Source organism: Rhinoraja longicauda, chromosome 13 (assembly GCF_053455715.1).
Source record: "Rhinoraja longicauda isolate Sanriku21f chromosome 13, sRhiLon1.1, whole genome shotgun sequence".
In the NCBI taxonomy this organism is placed as follows: Eukaryota; Metazoa; Chordata; class Chondrichthyes; order Rajiformes; family Arhynchobatidae; genus Rhinoraja; species Rhinoraja longicauda.
This window is the reverse complement of record NC_135965.1, coordinates 9,013,043-9,040,464: the sequence shown is the minus strand read 5'-3', so window position 1 is coordinate 9,040,464 and position 27,422 is coordinate 9,013,043. Positions and strand designations below refer to the sequence as shown.

General features: G+C 41.1%; 1 protein-coding gene across 1 annotated transcript; it reads right to left on the bottom strand.

The window, feature by feature from the left end:
* Window positions 1–370: 370 nt before the first annotated feature.
* Window positions 371–26,150, bottom strand: LOC144599424 (uncharacterized). The gene is made up of 10 exons (XM_078410284.1): window positions 26,023–26,150; window positions 20,451–21,954; window positions 16,297–16,402; window positions 12,700–12,847; window positions 12,068–12,115; window positions 10,944–11,021; window positions 9,745–9,882; window positions 5,652–5,735; window positions 3,960–4,010; window positions 371–2,785 (listed from the first exon to the last, which is right to left on the bottom strand). Exons 2-10 carry the CDS (start codon window positions 21,937–21,939, stop codon window positions 2,675–2,677), a joined length of 2,253 nt encoding a protein of 750 aa, XP_078266410.1. The 5' UTR covers window positions 21,940–21,954; window positions 26,023–26,150; the 3' UTR covers window positions 371–2,674.
* Between the last annotated feature and the right edge of the window lie 1,272 nt (window positions 26,151–27,422).

Below are 27,422 nucleotides of genomic sequence, written 5' to 3'. Positions count from 1 at the left end.
GAAATAAATAAGGTGAATACAGAGTCTTTTACCCAGAGTAGGGGAATTGAAAACCAGAGGACATAGGTTTAAGGTGAGAGGGACAAGTTTTAAGAGGAACCTGAGGGGCAACCATTTTCATCCAGAGGGTGGTTGGTATATGGAACAAGGTGCGAGAGAAGGTAGTTGAGGCAGATACGATAACAGCATTTAAAATATATTCAGACAGGTATATGGATAGGAAGAGTTTAGATGGACAAGGGCCAAACATGGGCAAATAGGACTAGCTTTAATGGGCCATCTTGGTTGGCACGAACTAGCTGTGTTGAAGGGCATGTTAATGGAGAAATAAGGTTTAATGGGAGATACAATAAGAGTACCAAAGAAAGGGTTAAATATTCAATTACTTTATTGTCAATTCCATAACAACATAGAACTAATTACAACCTTTTGTGAGTTAAAAAAAAGTCTACCTTACACTTTCTGTTATTGCACTAATGTTTATATATGTAACATTTTTCACCTGGCCGTATATGTTTCATTGTACTGCTAAACTCTGAATACAGATTGAATACAAGATCACCAACTCAACTGGCATGCCCTTATGGAGATTCTGGAAATTCGGATTTAAACATTCCTTCCTGGATAATGAAAACGAAAGTACAGTAAACTGTGATAATAATGGACCTCTTTACAACGAGACTCTCGTTGTATTCCTTCCCCCCCCCCCCACATCTGCCAGTTACTTAATCAACTGGCGCCATGTGCCGTGCTTCGGGTTGCGGGAGTGGAGAGAGGGAGCAGCATAAAGGCGGCCTGAGTACTGGACCCCGTCCCTGGTGCACCATGTGAGGGGCTGGGGACTCTGTGGCTTCCCAGCCTGTGAATTCCTGCTTGTTTAATCCTTTCTCCCCCCTCCCCCCCCAATGGCGCATTTCTTCCCTGCCGGCTTAGTGTTAAACTTTACCCTCAGACGGCTATAGCGGACAATCGCCAATAACGGATACCATTTTCTTTCCCCCCCCACCCCCGGGTCCATTATTGCAAGGGTTTATTGTACCAAGTAAAGGCTGTTTATTCCCAGCATTTCCTAATTATTTCTCATTGATGGATTTAATCTTAAACAATTGAAAGAATTGATTGTTACAAAGCATTTGAATAGCAAAACAATATTTTGAATCCTAGAGTTACTGAGTGCAGATATTGAATGTATGACACTGAGTGTACGATTGAACACAATTTTGAAAAGATGACATAATTAATAAAATAATCTGGTTTCAGAAAATCTGAAACCTAGGCGCAATATCAATTCTGAACACAGTAGGACAATAGCAGATGACACTTTGCACTATTTTCAAAGTGACCATTGTTTAGAATGATTCTCACACACACTTCACTCAATTCCTATAATTCTTAACTAGGATATCGATAAGAGTTTATATCGATCAGCCAGTTTTAAGTTACATCTCACATAATTTGATGTCAAAATTATTCAAAGGGAAAATGGAATTATTAAAGTAGGCAGAAGACTGTAATGTAATGGACTAAAAATTCTATGATCAAATCCCACTATGGCAGTTTAGGAAATGGAATTCATTTTTATTTCAATCCCTGAAATAAGGATAAAAGTTCTTGATTATTCTTTAAAACAAAATGTCCATCATATCCTTGTCTAGTATGCCTTGTGCACAACAGTAGTTGTGTACCGTTGGAGATGATTCAAAGGCCCTCAGTTTATCAAACTGCTACCAGTACAATGCGGCCAACGTTTTCCTACTTCAGTCAACCTGAGGAGGATGCATGCTAATCTTGCCAGTAATGTTCACTTTCAAATATTCAATTAAAAAAACCCAGTTAAGTTTACTATATCCTGGTTTGCAATGACTGGCTATGCCCTATGTGCTCCTTCATCTTTCAGAGTAAACCATCCAAATTAATAGAAGATGCAACAAAACAATACTTTTAGTCAGAAAGAGGAAGGGTTTTCCATCGTTACTGAGCCAGGCAGATGTACACATCAACTTTGAGAATGGATTATTATTCATCACAGCAAAACCATTCCAATGTTTCACACTTGCAAAGGAGAAGCAACACTGCTTCACAGAGGAACCTATTGTACATGTATGTGAAAAAATTAAATGGGAAAATGGTTTGGCTTAAACAAGTAAGAGTTGCAGCATTGATTGCAGAATTACTGCTTTTTTAAATGAAACTATTTTCACTTTTAAACATGCTGCAGCTCAACACAATGACCTAATGGCCATTAAACATCCATGGAAACAGCAAAAATCTCCCCCGTGGATATGAAGAGGGGCTCTCACTTATTAATACCTGGGACAATTTCTACACTAAGACTTCAGTTTTCTCCCTGCTAGGTTAATGTAACTTTTACTACTTCCTTTACTCAGAGGTTCACAGAATATGGAGCCTGTAAGGAAGTCTACATTTATAGTCTACTGCTACATGCAATTTGTCAGCAACAGGGCAATCAAGCAAAGTTGTGCTTTTATCAAATCTGCAGATGCTTGGGCCATGCACACACCTGGAAAGGAGGTAAACACTGCACTGGTCCTTCAGTGCTCCCTCCCTGTCTCGTCCCTCTTCACCTTCCAGATATTACAAACCACTTTGGCCACACCTATCTGCTGGAATGCAATTTCCTGTGAGGAGTTTCAGTCAGCTTCATCCTGCTTGCCTACTCCATAAGCTTGCACTCACACAGTTCTCTGTAGATTAATTTTCTTACTTCGGGCATGTCTTTTTGAGAAAACAGAAAAGGTCTTCCTAGAGCCAGGCACTTGCAGTACTAGAAGGATAATGGAAACTGTGTTACTGCATCGAAATGATATCAAAAACATACAAATTATACTTCGAAATATTGGCAGGACAAGGGAAATTAACAGTAGATATATTTACGCAAATTGAACTCGTGTTCTTCATGCAGCAACTTATTCTATTTTCCCCCCAAATATCTATAATTTAATAATACGTTGATGATTTTGTATACAGCAAGATAGCAATAAAGTGAATGAATTACAATTTTTTTATTTTGCCAGTGTTAGTGGTGGGATGAATTTTGGGCAGGTCTTTGGCGTAACTCAGGACCAGAGGGCACGGTTGACAGTGTTGTTTGATAGCTTTACAAGCTTTCTAAAATGCTAAAAATCTTTGCTCAGAACCTTAATCTGGCACCTTAATTCTTAATATATGCTAATGCGAGGAAAAATTAGTCAGATCTTATTATTTATAGGAAAAATAACCACACAGCACACCATCACTGTTGTTAAGCACTATTTTGCCGTTTCAGATTCCGATGGGCTTTTCTAATTTTATGCTAGATTCTGGACATTTCAAGTCTGATTTTGTTATATTGCGAAGAACATATTTGGACATAAATGGCAATATAATATTTTCTTGAATTACAAAAACACCAAACCAAAAACATTAAAACAGCCCATAATTAATTTTGGATTTCCACCCAGTTTCTCCCTAAAAGTCACAGTAAAGTGGGATATTTTACGTGGAGTGTTTGGAGATGTTCTGAAAGTTCAGATCCGGCAATATGAAATTAAACTCTCTATTCTCCCTTTCTTCTTAATGTTCGGAAATAGTAAACTAGTACCAGTAGCTAGGAACCTAACATATATGAAAATGATTCATGAAGTTCACAACAAGTCTCGAATAACAATTAGACTGGATCAATTTAGCTCTGTGTGATCTAATTTTGGCTTGTTTTTCTGCCCTACTATTTACTTAAGCTACATAGCATGGGCTCCTAAACAATTTAGGGATTATAAAATGTACTGATGACAAGATCAATCTGCTCTTTGGTGTGTGAAGCCCAAAACAATCTGGAGATAGAATACTGCTGGCAGGAAGCAGCTCCTGTTTAGAAGGTAATTTGAACATTTTGTTAGTCATTAGCTTTCATGACATTTCAACCACACAATTAAATCAGGGAAGATGGAGAGTTATCCTACCTGAAGCACAAACACACCACAGTCGCTATCATTTTTTTGTTGAGGAATGCACTAGGGAAGAAGAACAAAGGCATAAATAAATAAAACAACAGTCCACTTAAAGATGTTCTGAATCTTCTACTAGTCCTGACCATTTAGTTCCCATATCTAATGTGCCTATGAGGTTAAGAGGTTTTAAGTCAACTCCAGCTGTATATGAGATCTACAATTCACATTGCCCAGCTAAATTTTAAACCAGCATTTTTTCTACCGAAAGCAGTCTCTAAAATTAATAGTATTGACTCTCAGATTCAGGTTATGTAATATAACATAATGATATTTAGATACTGAGTGGATAGGTTACCGGAGAATGCATGGGTAAGTGAGCAAACGCATGGGTAAGTGAGCTGTGAGGAAGAGGAAGAGGGAGCGTTTACAAAAAGGATTTTAAATGAGTGAAGCAGGAGGCGGATGAAACACAATGGAAAAATCTGCAAGTATGCATTTTGATGGAATAAAAGGAAATAATAGAGTGATACCTGCAACGCTTTCAGAATTAGAAGAGATGTATTCCACAATTTTTCATAATTTTGGTCACACACGTGACTACGATTGGCCCAGCAAAGGAAAATGTAACCAAGAATGTGCATGGGCTAAAATTGATGGGGCATTATTAGAAAGGCTAATTGTATTTAAAGTGGATAAATCATTTGCTATAGTGTGCATTCTTGATTGTGATAGGAGGTAAAGGAGAAAATTGCAGAGGCTCAGGTCACAACCTTCCAACCAAAAGGAAATAATAGAGTGAGAAATGTTTGAATATGCAAGTTAAACAAGCAATTAGGAAGGGAAATGCTTAGCTTTTACTGCAAGGGCTGCACTACAAAAGGAAGGGTGTCTTGCTGGAATAAAACAGGAACCCTTGAAGAACTCAGAAGGGTAGGCAGCACACACAAAGACAGACCAATGAACGTTAGAACTGGGAAAGTGAGAAAACAACTGTATTATATAGGCTGTAGAGAATGGGATGGGTAAAGACAAAAGAGGATATGTCTGAATATGTGCAGACCAGAGTTTGGAAGGTTGTGACCTGAGCCTCTGCAATTTTCTCCTTTACCTCCTATCACAATCAAGAATGCACATTATAGCAAATGATTTATTCACTTTAAATACAATTAGCCCTTCTAATAATGCCCCATCAATTTTAGCCCATGCACATACTTGGTTACATTTTCCTTTGCTGGGCCATTCTTAGTCACGTGTGTGACCAAAATTATGAAAGATTGTGGAATACATCTCTTCTAATTCTGAAAGCGTTACAGGTATATTGTTTTGTACTGTATATATGACCTATATATGTCGTAGTTTATCAAGTGAAATTTTTATGCGTTATGCTGACAATGTTTGTTTACGGTCAGAGGTCAAATGTGACTGGTTACGTGTGTGACCTCACACGGAAGCATTTTTTTCATTACTCAGTTTAATCTTGCAAACTCTGTGAACTAAAAAAAAAGACGCATCATAGTTCTGTAGGTAGGAAATTAGCAATGAATAAAATTAATCTCTTACAAGAATTTTTTTATGTATCACTTTATGTGATGACGCCTGGTCACGTGTGTGGCATTTTGGTTCACTTTCCAAAGAATGGGCCTGCTGGGATTCCTGCAGCACCTTTATGAAACTTTGAAGCGTATCAGCCTGGCTGAACCTTACCATTGTGGCGAAAGCTTTCCACCCTTCCAGGAACGTGGGGCAATTTCGCTCACCGGCTTCTGTCTTTAAATATTTTATAATGTTCTACAAACCAAAAGAAAGAAGGTGGCAAAGAAATAAGCTAAGCAGTAACCATTTTACAATTATTATTTCAAGCCACAGTGCAATAAATCAAAAACAAACTCATCAGCAATCTTATTGTAACTCCGGAAGAGGTTTAGGTGTAGGTTTATAATTGTTGCATGCACTGAGGTACAGTGAAAAGCTTTTTTTTTTTGCATGCCATCCAATCTGATCAGATAATACTATACAGAAATACAATCAAGTCAAACTCAAGTATAACAAGTAGAACAAAGGGGAAGATACAGAGTGCAGAATATAGTTATCAGCATTGTAGTGCAACAGTTCTTTAGACAAATTCCAATGTCTGCAATGGTGCAGCGGTGAATCGGACAGTATCCTAGCTTATGGAAGGACCGTTCAGAAGTCTGATAACAGGGGAAAGGAGCTGTTCCCAAGTCTGGTGGTGCGTGCTTTGAACCTTTTGCCCAAGGGAGAATAAACGGCCAGGGTGGGACAAGTCTTTGACTGTCCCACGTGTATCTGGCTGGGAGAGGTGCCCATTATTCTTTAGCATCTTTCTCTCACTAGAGAAAAAGGAGTTCAAACCCAAAGTATGGTTCAATTATTCATGAAGATACTAGGTATTTTTAAATGCTATTTTTTTAGGGTATCTATTTTCCAATAAAAAAGACATTAAAACATCCTACCCATCTGAAAATGACCAGTATTCCACAGTAGCTCCCAGAATATTATTTTAATTTAAATATATCGAGGAAAATCTCATTACAACAATGGGCCTACTGAGGTGTCATTGAGAAGAAATTATAAGCAGATTATCTATGTGGATAGCAATATGTCTCATGGAGTCAAAAAATTATACAATGCGGAAAGAGGCCCTTCGGCCCAACTTGTCCCAGCGACACTAGTCCCATATCCCTCCAAACCTGTCCTATCCATGTATCTGTCAGTTGGGATAGACCCAGCTTGAACTACCTCCTATAGGCAACTTGTTCCATACACCCACCACCCTTTGTGTGAATGTTACCCCTCAGATTCCTATTAAATCTTTTCCCTTCACCTTAAACTAGATGTTGGTTGCGGTGCCACAACATACAAACACAGCAGGCCAAAGCAATGTTGTACCAGTTTATGATGTGAAACTGCTGACCAGGATTTCAAAGAAGTAATTCCAGAGGCAGGGAGACTTCAACTGAAATACACTTATACTGCAGAACAATCAAGGCTCTGAGGCAGTGTTTGTGTAACAGAAATAAATGATACTCTGCCTGCCTCTCAGGACTAAAGTGAGACGAATAAACATGGACAGACTGAATGATTTTAAATTAATTGTCAAATAATATTCTATGAGACTATTTAGTGTTCTCATCTGGAAACAGTTGCATTTTTGTTCCATGCACAATCATTAAAGGAAATACCCCAGGCCCCACTCTCCTTCCTCACAATCTCACCACATGTTACAAGACAAACTATCAAATTCAAGGAGACTTGAATTACAAGGCTGTGGGAAATAGGACAAATCTCTCTTCCTGCAATTTCCTCTGATTTATACATCAGTCATCCAGAGTTGTTTCTATTCAATGCATTGTATTCAGAACAACTTTCACTTTGAACTGGAGTCGACCCAAAACAGCACCAATCCATGTTCTCCATGAATGCTGCCTGACCCGCTGAGTTACTCTAGCACTTTGTGTCTTTTTTTAATAGAACCTTTTTTTTGTTTCTCCATCCTATACTTACTCAATGCTCCACTTCAAGACAAGGCTAATTGTGGGCAGCATTGAAATAATGAATATTGTCAATCAACCACAGTAAAAATATGAAAATTTAAAAAAGATGATAACATTGACCTCGTGAATTTTATTTCAGGTTTCCAGCACCACCTGTACTGTTGCCCGCCTGGCTTATAAAATACATTAAAACATCCTACCCATCTGAAAATGACTTCAGTATTCCACAGTAGTTCCCAGAATATTATTTTAATTTAAATATATCGAGGAAAATCTCATTACAACAATGGGCCTGCTGAGGTGTCATTGAGAAGACATTATAAGCAGATTATCTATGTGGATAGCAATATGTTTCATGGAGTCAGAAAATGATACAGCGTGGAAAGAGGCCCTTCGGCCCAACTTGTCCCAGCGACACTAGTCCCATATCCCTCCAAACCTGTCCTATCCATGTATCTGTCAGTTGGGATAGTCCCAGCTTGAACTACAGCTAGTTCAACCCAGCTAGGTAGCTTGTTCCATACACCCACCACCCTTTGTGTGAATGTTACCCCTTAGATTCCTATTAAATCTTTTGCCTTCACCTTAAACTAGACGTTGGTTGTGCCACAACATACAAACACAGCACTATCTGTTTTTTTCTCAGAATTATACAAAAGGAACAAAATGGGAAAACTATGCCAGGAGTTCTGTTAACACCACTAACCAGGCAAGATTCCAATTTCTTAGATACCTCAATATTTGTATGTAGGTATGTAGGTTAATTGGCTGGGTAAAATGTAAAAAAATGTCCCTAGTGGGTGTAGGATAGTGTTAATGTACGGGGATCACTGGGCGGCACGGACTTGGAGGGCCGAAAAGGCCTGTTTCCGGCTGTATATATATGATATGATATGATATGATGATATTTCTAGCCTGCTCTGCCATTCCAGTATAACTGTATTCCTGCCTAAACCCCTCAGCTCTTAATTACTATCTAAATCCAATCAAAAGTCCATAGATCCATCTATACCAGCCTTGAATACACTCAATGGCTTCAGCCCTCTACACTGATAATTCCAAAGACTCACAACCTTCCAAGTAAAGAAATCGTCAACGCCTTATCTTGGTATTATGCACCTGGTTTTCAGACCTTCTCACCAGGAAACACCAATCCTGTAAAGCCTTCTCAGAACCTTCCATGCTTTATTGACATTGTTGCATTCTTCTACACAGCAGCAGAGATAGGCACATTCCACTCATCTATCTTCATTAAATAACTTCCTCATTGCAATAATCAACTTAGTGAATCGATAGCACATCACCTCCACAAAGAGCATGTCTTCCATTAGGTTGAGAATAAAAATTGCAAATACTATTCCAAGGACAGTTTCACCAAAGCCTTGCACAATCGTTGCACAGAGCTCCTACTTTAATACTCCACTCCTCCGCAATAAAGGCCAGCAGGCCATTTGGCATCCTAGCCTCTTGCAGAAAAGCTAGAAATCAAAGCAGGAGTAGGCCATTCAGGCCCTTGGTCCATTCGATAAAATCATTGCTGACCCTTTTCCTGGGCACCACTTCCTTGCACTAATTCTATCTCTCCCAATTCCTTCAACTTTGGTTTGCATTCAAAGACACAATACTATAAATTTACCAGTAAAACTAAACATATAAACACTGTAGCCATAAAGATCAAATGGCAAATTGAAGATACATAGAAATGGATAAAAGAAATAAGTGGTAGACAGTGCAGACTTGGCAATCGTTTCGCTGAACACCTCCGCTCAGTCAGCCTAATCCTACATGATATTATATTGCACAAATGTAATTGTACTTTCTGTAGCCAAATAGCTGGGCAGTCTTTTATTAAATTAGATCTACATTTAACCATTTTCCAACCTAGAAGATACATTGGAGAATTCTGGGATTTTAAAATGCTATGTAGGAAGGAAGGCTAACCCAAGTCGGTATTGTATAAATTGATTACAGTGGGATTGTTTTAACTGGCTTCATCAACTGGATTAGAAGATGATGAAAAAATGCAAGTTGACAGGGCGCTTCGTCGAGGTTGACATCTGGCAATCTAAAAAACTTCATGTGAAGAGAAGACTGAATTCCATGGTTGAATGATTTATTATCATGCTTTGATAGACCATTCCACCATGGAAGCTGATCAGAGCTCACAAATGAAACACCTCAATATAGGAGGGGGCTCATATCAGATACCAGCAAATGACACTATCTTCAGGAACAAATGATAAAAAATGGTGATCAGAAATTCCTCAAATTACTTCTCTTACCTGAACACAGGAATTAAAATGGATGCCTTGAGAATCGTAAAGACAAATTTTCCTATTTGGTAGATCAACTGTTAACAGTGACCAATGGATTTCCAAATGTATAGGGATTAGTAAAAGGGCTTTACTGAATAAATCCACCTGGAGAAGAGAGAGAGAAAAAAAAGTTAAATGTGGCAGATCACTTAGAAAAAACCCCAAATGAAGTAGAAGGCAAGTTTGGCAAATTTAGAATTCTTTATCGAATAAACGTTTACAACACAATAAGGCATTCAACTCATATTATCCATGGCAGCAAAACAAAAAATAAATGAACCTCGAAGAAATTTAGCTTATTTTCACTGCCCAGCTTCTGTTCTGCAGACTGCTCACTCACTACAGGAAGGATGTGATTAAACTGGAGAAGGTGTGAAGATTCACGAGGATTTTGCCGGAATTGAGTTATAATGAAAAATTATGAGACATAGTGTAGGTTGATTAGTCGGACTGGATGTTACAATCCCTAGGGTTTGCACAACAATTGACTGGTGTTGTTCTTGGGGATGACCACTAGGTGCTGCCATTCAGACACATCTTCAGTTGTGTACCTCGACGTCACTGGGTGTTTCGGCCTTTTATCACAAGACACCCTCAGTCGAGGCAGGCCCACCGCAGGGTGATCAGACCTGGGCGTGTGTCTTATGGTTAGCCTCTAGATAGTGTCTGTTTTCCAGGGTAGGGGTATCTAAAACTAGAGGACATAGGTTTAAGGTAAGTTGATGGGTACATTTTTCACACGGAATAGCTGGTATCTTGAATGTGGATGTGGTAGACACAAGAAACGTTTAGTTCAGGTTGTGTAACAACAAATGTATCAATCTATATTTTTTGATTACTCGCTAGTGGTCAGTTTTAGTTCACGAGATTAATTTGGATCAGGACCATATTAAATATTTAGGTGCCTGTTATGGTGTTGTCGATACTGATGGCATTCCAATTTTGTTAAAGATATATTTCAAGGACGAAGATCACGCAAAATTTGAAACACACAAATGGAAATCAGTTTATTTATGCAGAGGTGCACTGTGGATATTACAATCTAGAATATATGCCTTGAGTATAACACAGCATTCACCCATTAAAAAATTGGTAGCTGTCGAAATCAATATCTAGCAAAATACACAATTGCAGCTTGCTGCCCTACCAATTTCCTTGAGTCCCACCTTTTTTGTCCACCTCTTCACTCCATTATATCCTTTAGTTTGAAGCTGCTTGTAAAAGAAGCTATTGAAGAAGTGAACCTAGAAAGGCAAAAGGCAGTTAATGAAAATAAACTTTTCTGACCAATAACCAACATACTCTAATTCCCAGATTTTTCTCCCTCTCAAGACACTACTAAATGACAACCACACTCCAAACATCTATATTTCTATAAGATGGAGGAGGCCACTTCGGGCCATTGAGCATTTTCTGGTTCACAGATCAATCTCATTACTCATTAATGTTCCTGTAAACTATTCTTCCCATATTTCCATCAAAACCTCCCTCCACCTGAGATTCTGCCACTCATCTACAGGTCGAGGGATTATCTATAATGGTGAATTAACTTTCAACTTGCACATCTTTGGAAGGTGGGGAGAAACAAGAATACCTGAAGGAAACTCTTATGGTCACAGGGAGGCTATGCAAGTTCCACACTGGCAGCACAGGTCAGAATTAAACCCTAGTTGTTGGATCAGTGAGACAACAGCCATGCCAAGGTGTTGTCCCAAATGTCCATTCTGCATGTGAGTATTAGTTACCTGATTGCACAACAACAAAGATAAATCCAACACACACCAACATTTCACATGTGTAATGCTGGGTAGCCATCACAGAGACAATCTTGCTGGTTTCCTTTCTAAGAGGAGCAACGAGCCCAAGTTAAATCAACCAGTTAAGAATTAATCTGTACAAATTGCTAATTCACTGAACTAAAAACAAAAAACACCAGAAAAACAACTGTTCAAGCAGTATCTGTGTAGAGACAAACAGGTTTAATGTTTCAGTTTGAAGACCAAAAGAATCTTGTTCCCCAGATGCTGTCTGACCTGATTCCTGACACCTGCAGCTTTTCTGATTGTCATTGCACTCTCTGGGTTAACAAATTGGGGCAACAAAAAGGCAATCTTGATTGGCATTTTTGGCATCCTTTACAGATGCATGAGCAAGATGATTTAACCTCACAAACGTGAACAGATAAACGACCATGAACATGTTATTAAATGGGCAAAGCATAACATCAAAACGATGATAAAACAAATCATTCCAAAGGTCACACTTTTTATACTATTGTTCATACACTCACCTTATCTGGCACTGCATCCACAATCAGTTCTCCGTACATGTTTATTACCTACAAGATAACAAATGCACTAATTATTGGTAGAGTTCAATAAGTTGCCCTTTTTAAAGTTGGACGTGGATGCTGTTGGAATGGTTGGCATTTATTGTTCACATGTAATTGCCAGTGAAATGAGTGGCATAATGGGCCATTCCAAAGGGCTGAAAAAACAGGAGTTCTGCAGGTATAGTCACATTTGGGACACGCAGCATTCAAATGCTCAATTTCCATTGTGGGAATCCAACAGTGAATCAGCTAATCCAGTAATTTTATTATTACCAGTAGTGATACCAGCATTTATTTAATGACTTGAATATGAATTTCCCAGCTGCCATGGTGGAACCATCTTACTTAAATCGTACGTGCTCGTATGTGCTGAGTAACCAAGAGTATCATTCAGTAATGTACCACCGGAAATTGAGTGTGGGTGTGGATTATGGCTACCTGCAAGAATACAACCTTTCTTTAATCTAGATAGAGCTCAGATTTAATTACACATTCAATCTCTCAATCACATCACAAACCAAGTTGGTAGATTTGTGAGAAACATTTTCATAGATGAAAATTTAAAAATCACTTTTGTATTCTTGTCTGACCTGGTCGTTTAGCCAGTTTTCTCCATAAAGTGTGGCCAGGTCGTCCAAAGTCAAAACGTGTTTGTTGTAAACCACTTGGAAACCAGAAGCAGGCTTATTGACCTGTGCTTTCTGGTACTTTCGGATTTCCATCTTGATGAAGATTTTCCTGCAGGAGATGGAACAAAATGACACATTTGGGAAGCAAAGCACTACAAATGCTTTCACGGTGGTGAAGCTGTAGAGTTGCTGCCTTACAGCGCCAGGGATCAGGGTTCAATGGGTGCTGTCTCTACGAGGTTTGTACATTCTCCCCGTGACCTGTGTGGGTTTCCCCCTGGAGCTCTAGTTTCCTCCCACACTCCAAAGATGTACAGGTTTGTAGGTTAATTGGCTTAGTAAAATTGTAAATTGTCCCTGATATATGTAGAATAGTGTTAATGTGCAGGGATCGCTGGTCACGGACTCAATGACCAGTGAGTCTTTCATTAGAGTTACTAATCTTTCATTAGAGTTACGGTGGATTATCATTGACCTGTAAAAACTGATGCTAAGCAACCTGCTGAGTATTTCCAGCAATTCAAGATATAGTTTAATATCTACTCTGTATTGCAGGTGATATTTGTGTCCGAGAAGAGATTGTCCTTAATAGTTATGTCGTTTAATAAAATTGCCACAAAAGATTCTGCAAGACGACCAGGGTACATAAAAAAGGTGCATGAGGGGTACTTTCTTGTTAAAATATCTTCCCGTCTCTCTTAAAAGCACCGAGGTTTTGTTTCATTTTAGGTTCAGCTCTCCACAATCAGACAAAAAGTAGTAATTTGTCACACGATGTCCTGATTTTGAAACTGGCTAATTTGTAATCAGCTATTTTTAGTCTGAAGTAGGTTTGTATTTAATGGTGGGAGGTTTAAAGTGAAGGAAGAATTGTGTACTACTTGTAAATGATACAGTAATTATCTGCATCATGGATATTAAATGTTTGTCAGTATCTGAAAAAATGAAATAGAACATAATACAAAGTTCTCAAAGAATAAATTCCTGTTGATGTTACAACAGTTATGGTTAGAGACTCCCACATATAAGAATGCAAGACATAGCGATTGTGGCAAACAGTCCAACTGAGGTTTGAGTAGTTTCCAGAAATTGGACACCTAAAACGCCGGAAAGAAACAGTGTTGGAGTAATTCAGCGGGTCAGGCAGTATCTCTGGGGAACATGTATAGGTGACATTTCAGGTCGGGATCTTTATTCAGGCAGCATGTTCTCCAGAGACAGACACAAAAATCTGGAGTAACTCAGCGGGACCCTTTTAGAGTCGAGACCCCCGATACGTCACCCATTCCTTCTCTCCAGAGATTCTGCCTGTCCCGCAGAGTTACTCCAGCTTTTTGTGTCTATCTTTGGTGTAAAATTGAACATTGATTAATGTAATCAATTAAAAAAATCGCAGGTTACCTGGAACTCATCCCTCTTCTTTATACTTGTTCCTCTCCACTGAAATGATTGTATTCACTGAACACATGCTGGTTCCAATGCTGGCGCCGTAAATGGCAGCTACACCAACACCTGTCTCATTTTTTTTTTCTTTTGCTGTTTTGGTCTGTATTTACTTATATATTTTTGGTGTACCTTTAGTTTTTGTATTATGTGGGGGTGGGGGTTTGGGGGAAACCTTTTTTCACTCTTTCTGCGACGGAGATGGGGCTTTTTCGTATCTCCATCTGTACTGCGGCTTTAACGTTGTGGAGCTGGCGGTCCCTTCATTAGGGATTGACTGTGGGAGCTCCAAACGCAGAAGCTTCAATCGCCCCAATGCAGGAGCTACGATCGCCTCGACTGCGGAAGTTTCGATTGCCCCGACCGCGGGAGAAAACGAGGAAAGAAGATATAAGTTATTTGCCTTCCATCACAGTGGAGAATGTGGTGGAGAAGTAGAAATGGGGATCAAAGAAATGGGGGATGACCTGATTACATTTTTTGTGTCACCCCAAGGTTCAAAAAGAGGTAGCTGTTGAGCTGTTGAGATTGTGGAGGCAGTAGTAGTGACCTTTCAATAAACACCACGGTTAGGAATGGTTCCAGAGGACTGGAAAATCACAAATGTAACCACTGTTTAAAGGAGCAAAGCAAAAGAAAGGAGATTATAGGCTAGTTGGTCTGAATTAGGTAAAATTTCCATTATTAAGGATAAGGTTTCCGGGTATTTGTGAGAACCTGATAAAATAGACCAAAGTCAGCGTGGCTCTGTTAAGGGGAGATCTTGCCTGACAAATCAGTCTGAATTTTTGAGGAAGTAACAAGCAGGATTGATTAAGGAGAATCAGTTGATGTTGTTTATTTGGATTTTCAGAAACCCGTTGTCTGGTAGATGCCGAACTTGAAGCTGCTAAACAAGATAGGAACCCACAGTACTAGAGCCAAGGTACTAACATGGATAGAAGATTGGCTGACCGGCAGAAGGCTAAGCATAGGAATAAAAGTGGCTTTTTCTGATTGGCTGCTGGTAACTAATAGTGTTCTGCAAGAGTCAGTGTTGGGTTCGCTACTTTTCACGTTATATGTTAATGGTCTGGATGATGGAATTGATGGCTTTGTGGCCATGTTTGCGGATGACATTAAGATAGGTGGATGGGCAGATCTTGTTGGGGAAGCAGGAAGTTTGCAGAAGAACTTGGACAGGTTGGGAGAGTGGGCAAAGAAGTGGCAAATGGAATGCAGTGGTGAAAAATGTACAGTCATGCACTTTGGTAGAAGGAATCAAGGCACTGATTATTTTCTAAATGGGTAGAGGATTCAGAAATCGGGACGTGCAAAGGGATTTGGGAATGTGCAATATTCCCAAAAGGGAAATTTGCAGGTCGAGTCAGTGGTAAGGAAGGCAAATCCAATGCTATCATTCACTTTCACGAGGACTAGAATATAAAAGAAAGGATGTAATGCTGATGTAATAAGGCACTGGTGAGGCCACATTCAAATATTGTGAGGAGTTTTGGGCCGCATATCTAAGGAAGGACATGCTGGGATTGGAATGGGACCAGAGGAGGTTTACAGGAATGATCCCAGGGATGATTAGGTTAACGCATGAGAAGCATTTGATGGCTCTGGGCCTGCAATCACAGAAGTTTGGATGGATGAGGTGGGATCTTATTGAAACCCAATGAAAGACCTAGATAGAGTGAACATGAAACAGATGTTTCTCGTAAAGGGAGTCTAGAACCAGAGTGCACAGCTTCAGATTAAATGAACGTACCTTTAGAATGGAGATAAGGAGGCATTTCTTTAGCCAGAGGGTGGTCAATCTGTGGAATCCAATGCCACAAACGACAGTGGAAGCCAAGACATTGGGTATTTTTAAAGTGGAGATTGATAGATTCTTGATTACCAAGAATGTTATAAAGGTTATGGGGGTAAGGCAGGAGAATGGGGTTGAGAGAAAAATAGACCAACCATGATTAAATAGCAGAGGGGACTCGATGGGCCAAATGGTCTAATTCTGACCCATGGTCTTTTAAAATTTCTGAAGAAATCTCAGGCCATTCAGTGTGTCAAAAATGTTCAAATGAAGCACAGAATTAAACTGTTCAGGGACTCACCAGGACGTGGTCTACTTACCGATCACGGAAATCCTGATGAAAGATCTGTTCTAATTTCATCAGAACATCTCTTTCGGTAAGTGGGATAAGGCTTCCATATTTTCTCAAAAATTCATCCAGGAAAGCTGAAAAAATATATAATGATCACATTTTCACAAATCCAACAATATTCTTGGTTGGAATTGATTGTTTGCTAAAACAAAGAGCAGAAATAATCAGTTCAAGCTTGATGGTTGGGCTGACAATTTCCAAGTAGCATCTATTACTGTACAAAGCATTATGTATTATCTCATCTGAACAAAATTAAGGATAAATTGCTAATAGTCTGTCATAGCCAAGCCATTAAAATATAATTGGATGCCTCCCATAGGACACATTCAAAATAAACCTAGAGAAAGATAAAGAAATTCATGGGAGACAAAATACAGATTTAGCATTTAAACAAACAAGGAACTTGCATTATATATTTCTCATAGCAATAATCCAACTCATTCAGAACAAATTCAAACATATTTCTGAAAACAATCAAGGATTTAAAACTGAAAGGTTTTAAAGACTCTATCATTAAAAATCCATTTGGTATTAAAGGTCTATCCTTGATCATTGCAGAATTAATCCACCTCTAATTGACTGTTGTCCCTTTGGCTTAAGAGAGGAGCAAAATAAAAGTGGGCGAGGAGAGGAAAATCTAAAGGAGCATTCAAAAAAAAAAATCAAAAAATTGTTCTCTACTGTTAGACAATAACACCTGTATGCTGGATCAAATAATCAAGGTATCCTTGTCTGCAATCAATCCACTCACCAACTCAAATGGGAAATGACTACATACAAAGTTTAGCTATTTTACAATGGGAAATGTTTCTCTTTGGTCAGGAAATGTGCAAACTGGAAAAAAACTACCCGGCGTTCAACCATCAGGTGAACATGATTATTCAACGTGGTGGCCAAAAAATGCTTTGGCAGAAATTTGAATTCTTATTTTCCTTGCAGAGAATTTTTCCTTGCGGGGGGGAGTAGTAGATGTTGTGGTTCCCTCTTTGAAAGAAAGATATGGAGGCTTTGGGGAGGATGCAGAAAGCTCTGGTTTCCCAGAATTAGAGTGTATTGCCTATAGGGAGAGATTGAATAAACTTGGACTGTTTCCCTGCAGCTTCAGAGGTTGAGGGGAGAACTGATAAAAGTATATAACATCATGAGAGGCATAGATAGGGTAGACAGTCAAAATCTTTTTTTCCCAGGGTGGAAATGTCAAGACTGGGGGGTACAGCTTTAAGATCACAGGGGAGAAGTTGAAAGGAGATGTGCAGCGTATTTTGGGCGAATCTGGGACGCACTGTCAAGGATGGTGTTGGAAGAAGATATAATAGTAGCAATTAAGAGGCTTTTCGATGAGCACATATGGAGAGATACGAATCACATATAGCCAGAGGAGATTAACTTGGCATCATGTTCCAAATAGAAATTGTGGGTTGAAGGGACAGTTTCTGTACTGTATTGTTCCATGTTGGTAAAGTGGCTTCCATCCTAGAATTACTGAAAGAGTTAATGTCTTACTAAGAAAGTTTTATCTTTATTTATTATCCAAGGCGGATGCAGAGCAATCAACTATTAATAGGAAATGTCCTTCAATAAAAATATGAATTAAATAAAAAAATTGTTTTCTTTGAATAACTGGCCACTCCTAGAGAAGAAGCAAGATGTTCCCCCATAATGTTGTCACACATTAATGGACTGAATATCCACAGACCATGCTAAATGAGTCTGAAGGTTCTCGACCCGAAACGTCACCCATTGCTTCTCTCTGCTGCCTGTCCCGCTGAGTTACGCCAGCATTTTGTGTCTATCAAGGTGGCTCAGGATGTACTGTCTTAAAGAAATATAAAGTGGAGTGACCCATTCACTGGTGGTGGTTGGATGATGTTCAACTGAATCATCGGGTAACCGCTCTTTTTCTGGTAGTGATTCCTAGATGTTTGAGAGAAGGATTCTGAAAGTTCTACCGGTTGGGATCTGACTTTGCCCTATTCGAATTTGGTATCCAAGTCAATGCCAGCTGGTGTGCCAGGATTTATCCTTTTAGTTTCAGTAGCTGTTACAGTGCAACTAGCACCTTGCGTGACCATTTTAGAAGGAATTTTAAGTCAATCATATTGGAAGATCTACAGACACATATAACCAGTGTATACTAAAAATGGTAGATGAAGAACATTGGTGAACCATCATTAGCTATTTAAATTTCACGTCTGTTATGATAGGATTTGAATTCTGCAATCCAGATTGCGAATACAGTACTACAATAGCGTAATTAATTTAACATCAGCACACCCTGTACCATCTTCAAAGTGTATATTGGCTTCACTAGTCAGGGTCATGAGTATAGAAGTTGGGCTGTTATGTTACAATTGTACAAGACGTTCGAAGCATCGTATTTAGCATTGGTCACTCTGCTATAGGAAATATGTTATTAAGCTGGAAAGAGTGCAGAGAAGATTTATGAGGATGTTGCCAGGACTTGAGTTATTGGGAGAGGTTGGGCAGACTAGGACTTTATTCCTTGGAGCACAGGAGGACGTGGGGTGATCGTATTGAGGTGTATAAGATTATGAGGGGAACCGATAGGGTAGATACAGTCTTTTATCTAGAGTAGGGAAATCAAGAACCAGAGGACATAGGTTTAAGGTGAGAGGGGTAAAGAACCCGAGGGGCAAAGTTTTCACACAGGGTGGGTATATGAAACAAGTTACCAGAGAGGATAGTTGATGCAGGTACTAACAACATTTAAAAAACATCTAAAAGATGAGGAAAAACTTTTTCAGTCAGAGTTGTGAATCTGTGGAATTCTCTGCCTCAGAAGGCAGTGGAGGCCAATTCTCTGAATGCATTCAAGAGAGAGCTAGATAGAGCTCTTAAGGATAGCGGAGTCAGGGGGTATGGGGAGAAGGCAGGAACGGGGTACTGATTGAGAATGATCAGCCATGATCACATTGAATGGCGGTGCTGGCTCCTCCTGCACCTATTGTCTATTGTCAGGTACATGGATAGAAAAGGATATGGGCCTTTGGAAGGATATGGGCCAAATTTAATTTAGAGATATAGTGTGGAAACAGGCCCTTTGATCCAACAAATCCAAACTGACCAGCGATTCCCTCACATTAACACTATCCTACACACACTAGGGATAATTTAACCAAGCCAATTAACCTACAAACCTGTACGTCTTTGGAGTGTGGGAGGAAACTGGAGTTACCAGGGAAAACGCATGCAGGTCACGTGAAAAACGTACAAGATCCGTACAGACCAAAGATACTAGAGGAACAAGATGGACCACTCCGTTGAAATCGCCTATACTGAAGTGTAGGTCGCAAAGGAGCCATTTTAGCAGGCAAAACCCGCCGTTCGCTATGCCTCTCGCAGTGTAATCAGTGTTTTGGGGGAACAGTATGTGTGATGATACTATTAAAATGCAGAATATATCTCATCTATCAATTCACAGATTTTTGTTATTTTTCTTTTAAAATGTTTCTGCAAGTTTCTGCCTACTAAAATGGCGTCATGACATACGACGTTTTTTAGGGTCAAGTGATCTATCTTGTTCCTCTAGTATCTTTGGTACAGACAAGCACCCATGGTCAGGATCTAACCTGGGTCTCTGGCAGTAAGGCAGCAACTCTACTGCTGTGCCACCGTGCCGCCCTATGTGAGGAGGTGGGACTGGTGTAGATGGGGCATCTTTGTCAGCATGGGCACGTTGTACATTGTTACTCACAAATGATTACTGTGCCACCATCTCTGAGTAACCACACCCTCTACTATCAAGATGCATAAGAGCTTCAACAGCATGGAATTACCAACTGCATGCTCTCATCCAAGCTATACTCTCTTGGCTTGGAAATATATTATGGATCATTTATAGTAACACCAAAATTATCTTCACAAGGATTGCAGCAGATTATGGTGGAGGTTTATCAGCTCCATCTCTATGGCAATTTGGAATGGGCAGTGCATGCTGACCTTGCGAAGCAATGCCCGATTTCCAAAAAAAGAAAAATTAACCAAAAAATGGGGTGAGAATATTGCAATTTGCCGAACAGTCCGCGTTGATATATACTCTACACTTATTGTACATGGTATAATCTTAGGAAATAGTAAGTTTTCTTAAACCAGAAACTGTACCATGAATACAGGATATTAATCGTTCAGTGGCAACAGAACAGGTTCGAGATTCATTCTCCTTCCCTTTCTCAGCCTGACATCGAGCTGGCTGCTCAGTCCTCACCAATGCATGGCCAGAACGTTCCTCTGAAGATCTATAGTAAATGTGGTCCAGCAGCTGCGGCTGAAGCACAGGACACGGCTCACCACTTTGCCAACATACTGACTGTGCGCTATCAGTCACAGGAACACTGGTGTGATTGCATGGGTGTGCAGTGGGTTCCGTTACAGCATTGATGACCTGCATCTCCCCGTCACAGACTGGGGTTTGGTTTAAATATCTTCCCTGCGAGGCAGCAAACAATTGGGATGATCCATCAGTCTTGGGCCACTTATCAGGGGCTACGAGCCGATTAACACAAGCATCCAGACCAAGCTGGCTTGAATGAGAACGCACTATGTCTGAGCTTTCATTTGCCATTTGATTATTAAGTTCAGCTGAATGAGCAAAATGGGGCGTTTGAGTCTGCAAAATGTCCATTCCTTCACCAAGGGGCATTTTTGAAACTTCACAACAATTAGCCAGGCACAAATTCTTAATTTGCTTTGCTTTCTCCGATGTACCACAATTCTGATCTGAAGCAGAGTTCATGTTCTGAGTGGATAAGTCGCCTTTGGCAGCTGGCTGTGAAGAAATATCAAATGCTATTTTATCCAAATGCTGGGCAGTTTTTTGGGGATTTACGCAGACAGTACCCAATGATTGTGTCCGTCTTAGCTTCTCTTTTCTCTGACTGACAACCTTTCTCCGTCTGTTTTTACAATTAAATATTCTACAATGGAAACTAAAGAGAGAGAGTTTCCTATAGAGCAGAGAGACTTTGTGCCCTTTCAGCTGTCGTTTTGTCTTGCGAGATAAATTATTGGATACAAAATCTCTACTTGCTTGGAAGTCTATTTTGTTATATCCATTTGATAGCTTCTGATTTATAATGTTGTCCTGAAGCCCACTATTTTTCCTCAGAGCAGATTTGGGAAACGTAACTTTTGTAGCTGGATCAGTTAGATTTCTGGAGACCGGCTTACAATATAAAATGGTTGATTTACAATCAGAATCAGGACCAACAATACTGCTGTTCCAAATGTTACTCCCCTTACTCTCCACTTCCTCATAGGGCGCCAAAGATGCTGTTGTACACGCTTCCTTGGTTGCCGTGTCATCGACTCCTGAGGCCAGCAATGATTTTTTCTTCAGTGTCACTCGCATGCATTCAATGCTTTCCGGAGACCCGCATTGCAGATAATCTGGAAGGGCCTTCTTGAGCACAGATTTGGCCCGCTTTTTCCTGATTGACAACCACAGACGTTGCTTCTGCTGATAATAAAACTGTCTTTGCGAGCACAGCGAGCCATCCAATCGGTACCATTTGCTGTGGTGGGCTCTCAGTTGTTCTCTGAGGTTTACTTTTAAGAATCTTTTACAGCATTTGTTATTGCTGTGCTCCTTCATACTCTGACAGTTTGTCTGTGAAGAAACATTAAAAAAAGTTTTAACAAAATACAATATCAATTATTTCATCATTTTTGAAAGGAAACATCAAGTTTAAGGTTTTTGTTGAAAGAGATAGATAATTAGGCAGACTTTAAACATATGGTTTCCAAAATGAAATTAAGCCCAAACCCACAAACTCCTCTTCCTTAGAATTGGCCTTGTGGATAATTTACAAAACAAATACAGATAATAACATGCCAAACATGATCCACGCCACAACACTTCAAAATAAACCCTGGAAATACCAAACAAATTCTAAAATGGGTGTACCAATTGCTGTCCAGATGGTATTTGGAAATTTGCTTTAAATTTTGGAAGTTGAATTGTCATTAAACTGTTTCTCTCCCTAGCTCCACATCCCATTGATTATGCAGAATGCTCCCCATCCCGTGGTTAGCCAAGGGAGAAACAGAACTCTGTTCTAACATTAGGAAACTTTGACCAACAGTTTAGCAATGCGTCAAATTGCCAGTAGCATTTTTTTGTGGTGTGGATGACATTTATTGCAATTTCTAGTTACCCTCAAGATGGCAGTGGGCTACCTTTGTGATCCTTCTGGAGACAATATTCCCAGAATTGGGAACTCCAGCAGCATTTTTCCCAAGTTAGAAATGAATACAATTTGGAGGTAAAATGTGTAATGGAAGTAATTGAATAACCATGCCCTGGGTAGCAGAGGTCTGTAGTTTGAGAGGTACTATCAGAAGTGGCCAAAAGGAGTACATATGCTCCCTGCCTTACGATGCTTCGACTTACGATATTTCGACTGCGATGATGCAAAAGGCAGCAACCCGTAGCGAGCCGCAACTCGCTTCCGGCCACATGATCACGTGTATTCAATGTATTTCGACATACAATATTTTTGGTTGCCGATGGGTTTCTCGGAATGTAACCCCATCGTAAGTCGAGGAGCACCAGTAACTGCAATGCATATTGTGACACTGCAGCCATGATGTACTTATGAATTGGGAAATGAATATTTAAGATGGGGGAATGGCTACCAATTAAACCTAAATTGCAAAAACTGCAGCAGACTGAGTAATGCACAAAAATACTTTTTGCTTCGTTTAAAATATAAATGTTAAATGAAAATAAAAGATGTGAATTTAGGGCCTTTCATGACGTCGGAACATCCCAATCACTTCTTTGAATTGCAGTCACTGTTAATGCAGGGAAAACAGCAGAACATTTACATACAGCCAACTCCCACAAATAACTGCATGGCGTCTTCCTTTAGTAATGTTTCCCCAAGAACATGGAAGCAAAGAAGGCGGATTTTGTCGGAAATTTGGTTGAATGTGTGCATTCTGTGTGTGTATGTGTGCAACTCTTCACTTTCCAGTCAATTACTACTAGACAACTGAACGGTGTTGTATTTTGCCTTAGCTCAAGAAGAACACAATTTACAGCACCAGCATGGCTTTGCCACATCTAACTGGCATTTTAATTGGATACCTCCATCTAGAGGTAGCCTTGCATTAACCGACCACGTCCCTTATGAACTCGGCAGAATCTCTCCGAACTTATTGCAAAGAGGATCCATACTGACTGAGGGGACATTTTCCTTCCACTGGTTTTCACAAGATGCCAGTGGAGAGAGTAATACTTAATCAATTTCAATAAGGAGATGGAACCTTCCATTAAATTAACAGGATACTTTACCCAACTGTCCCCAATTTTTGAAAACCTATTAATAAGCTTGAGGGATTTGTACATCATTCACACAGCCAGTCATATACTGCATATTCCCCATGAACTAAGTTTGCTGCTATGTTAGAGGCCATAAAGAGTCAATGACCAGGTTGTGGAAGTAATAATCACACAGACCAGACTGGGTAGGAAGGCAGATATGGTTTCGGATGAGCAGTAAATGCTTGCTAGTGACATTTACATCCTGTGAATGAGTAAAAAAATACTTTCCCGAGGGACATTAGTGAATCAGTTGGGTCTCCGCGACAATCCAGTATTACAGAAACCAATTTTTTAAAACTAATTTTAAATTGTCCAGTTGTAGATGTGGGATTCAAACATGTGCTGCCACATGAATGGTATGGACTTCCAAAGAGCAGAAACGTAACCATCATACTGGTGATCCCCTCTAATTTATGAAAAATGTAAGTTACCAGTTAGAACAGCAGCATTTTAAGATTGTTAGCAAAAAGGTCCAATCACACCACTGAAAAGGTGGCAGGTGAAATATTAAGATGAAGCATTTGTGAATGATTATATGAATGTGAATGAAAACCTATACAGTAAGTCATGAAAAAGTCCCAGAACCATCTGTTCAAAAAAAAAGCCTTAGCCTAAGGGCAAATCATCTCATTAGAAAATAGATTGTAACTGTGTTCACTCCTATGCGTACTACTTATAACACTCACAATGGTGTCTGCTGCAAGTTTCATTAACACTTTAAAATGTTCTGTGGTACTTTCAAAATGAGCAAGCCAAATGCATCTTAAAGAAAGTTTTGGAAACAAAGGCGATGGCTGTTTTGACAAAACAAGATCTTATGTTACAGCCAAACACAAAACATTCTAAAATGTAATAAAAATTACATACATATGCAACAATTTAAAAAGATGCTTATTTCAAATGATTACATTAATGGAGCTCCAGATATGCTATTCTCTGTTAACACAGCACCGTTTAAAGATGTTATGTAAACCAATACGCTGTAATGATTATCCAGTCACATCTGTTGTCATTCTTTTGTTTAAAAAGTCAGTGTATCTTTTGTTATTGCAGACTACAGTTGGCAGGTAAGTATTTCAATCATTCAATATTCTTGGAGCATCCTGATTGTTTTCTTATGATTTGATTACAACCTTTATAGATCACCACTGCAAAAAAAATCTAATTTGAAAGTACAACAAACATCAACACAGTTTTCTTGCAGCGGACACAGTACCTGCCACCAGTACCTGGATGCCAAACAGCACCTGATCCCCATGCAGTCCCTGCCCCATTAAACCTAAACTCATAGGCAATGCCCATTCCCCACCCTGCATCTGGCTCTCCAGACAATGCTCCTGGCCTCCTATTGCATCTGATCCCCAGGCATTACTCGCCCGGCCCCCAATCCTGAGACAGTACCTGCCCACCACCTGCCCTTGATTCTCAGGCACCACCTGCCACTCCAGTCCCTGATGCCCAGGCAATATATTCCCATATCCTGGTCACTAATCCCCAGGTAATACTTGCCCAGACCAGCCACTGATTCAGTCAGTACCTGCCCACAACCTGGACACTGATCCCAGGTCAGTTCCTTCTCCCAATCCTGGACCGTACTCCAACATTGTGTGTCTATCTTCCCTGAGACCCAAGTAGTACCTGCCCACAACCTGGATATTGAATCCCAGTCAGTACCTGACCATAATTTGGACACTGATCCCCAGAGTACCTGTCCACAACCTGGACACTGATCCTCAGTCAGTACCCGCCCATAACCTGGACATGAAATCCCAATCAGTACCTGCCCACAACCTGGACACTGATCCTCAGTCAGTACCCGCCCATAACCTGGACATGAAATCCCAATCAGTACCTGCCCACAACCTGGACACTGAACCCCAGTCAGTACCTGTCCACAACCTGGACACTGATCCCCACAGTACCTGTCCACAACCTGGACACGGATCCTCAGTCAGTACCTGTCCACAACCTGGACACTGATCCCCAGTCAGTACCTGTCCACAACCTGGACACTGATCCCCAGAGTACCTGTCCACAACCTGGACACTGATCCTCAGTCAGTACCCGCCCATAACCTGTCCTGGACATGAAATCCCAATCAGTACCCGCCCACAACCTGGACCCTGAGTCCCACGCAGCGCTAGTCTGCCCTGTGTCCCTCACCCACCCTCACCTCAGCTCTCGGTCCGAGAGATCCCCCATCACCTCCCTCCCCCGGCCACGGGCCCTCGCCGCTCGCAGGCCGGCTCCCCGGCGCCACACAGCGGGCTGCTCCGCACTCCGACTGGAGATGCGGCTTTGCTCCGCCATCACCGAGGGTGGGAAGGAGGGAGGGCGGTGGGCGGTTACCTGGGGCGCAGCCGCTACCCATGCCGCACCGGCTGCCACCGCCGCCGGCTGCCCGCCATGTGCCGGATCACTGCGCTCGTCCCCTCCCCGGCCCGGCCCGGCCCCGCCGCGCAGGCGCACGCACTGCCGTGCCCGACCCCTCCACCCGCCGCGCAGGCGCACGCACTGCTCTGCCCAGCCCCTTCCCCCCGCCGCGCAGGCGCACGCACTGCCCTGCCCGACCCCTCCCCCCCGCCGCGCAGGCGCACGCACTGCCCGGCCCCTCCACCCGTCGCGCAGGCGCACGCAATGCCCGGCCCGGCCCGGCCCGCCCCCCGCCGCCGCTCCCGCGTCACCGAGCTCACGGCGAGGCGTCAGGTGGCAAAGATACTAGAGGAACAAGATGGACCACTCCATTGAAATCGCCTATACTGAAGTGTAGTACGCAAAGGAGCCATTTTAGTAGGCAAAGCCCGCCGTTCGTTATGCCTCTCGCAGTGTAATCAGTGTTTTGGGGGAACAGTATGCGTGATTATACCATTAAAATGCAGAATGTATCTCATCTATCAATTCACAGATTGTTGTTATTTTTCTTTTAAAATGTTTCTGCAAGTTTCTGCCTACTAAAATGGCGCCTGACGTACTATGGAGTTTTAGGGTCGAGTGGTATATCTTGCTCCTCTAGTATCTTTGTCAAGGGACCACTCCTGTGGGCGGCAGCGGCCGGAGGAGGGGCGCAGGCGGCCAGCGATCAGGTTGGACGCACAGAGTCAGAGGGGAGGGTTCCCCACCCGAAATGTCGCCCATTTATGACTAAAGAATGGTCTCGACCCGAAACGTTGCCCATTCCTTCTCTCCAGAGATGCTGCCTGTCCGTCCCGCTGAGTTACTCCAGCATTTTATGTCTATCTTCACTCAGAGATCCGCCAGTGCTGATACTTCAGCACTCTGTAGAAACAAATAACTGCTGATGCTGGTCAATACGCCAAAAGAGACCAAGTGCTGGAGTAACTCAGCAGGTCAGGCAGCATCTGTGGACTGACCCTCAGTCTCCAGAGGTGCTGCCAGAGCCTGTGGAAACCAAACCCCCGGCTAAGAGTTCCAAAATGGATGGAGCTTCAGCGATACCGTGTTGAGTTCGGCCTCGTTGGCCTTGTGGGCGGCAGCGGCAGAATGCATTTTCTTTTCAAATTTCTCCTCCAGGATTACCCTTCCTCGGCGTCGGGGTCACCAATGTAGCGGGACAAGAAGGAGTCCCGCCAAAAACTAATCGGACACGAGTTGCGTGCACTAATAATAATAATAATAATAATGCATTACATTTATATAGCGCTTTTCAAACACTCAAAGACGCTTTACAGGGATTTCTAGAACATAGAGAAGTGAATAAATAGATAAATAAGTAAACGAACAGAGAAAGG

Excerpts from the sequence above, each read along its gene's own strand:
- LOC144599424 (XM_078410284.1), bottom strand. The coding sequence starts at position 21,939 with ATGAAGGAGCACAGCAATAACAAATGCTGTAAAAGATTCTTAAAAGTA. Across the intron at positions 16,403-20,450 it reads ATTAATATCCTGTATTCATG|CTTTCCTGGATGAATTTTTG; the intron begins GTACAGTTTCTG and ends ATATTTTTTCAG. Across the intron at positions 12,116-12,699 it reads AAAACTGGCTAAACGACCAG|GTAATAAACATGTACGGAGA; the intron begins GTCAGACAAGAA and ends GTTATCTTGTAG.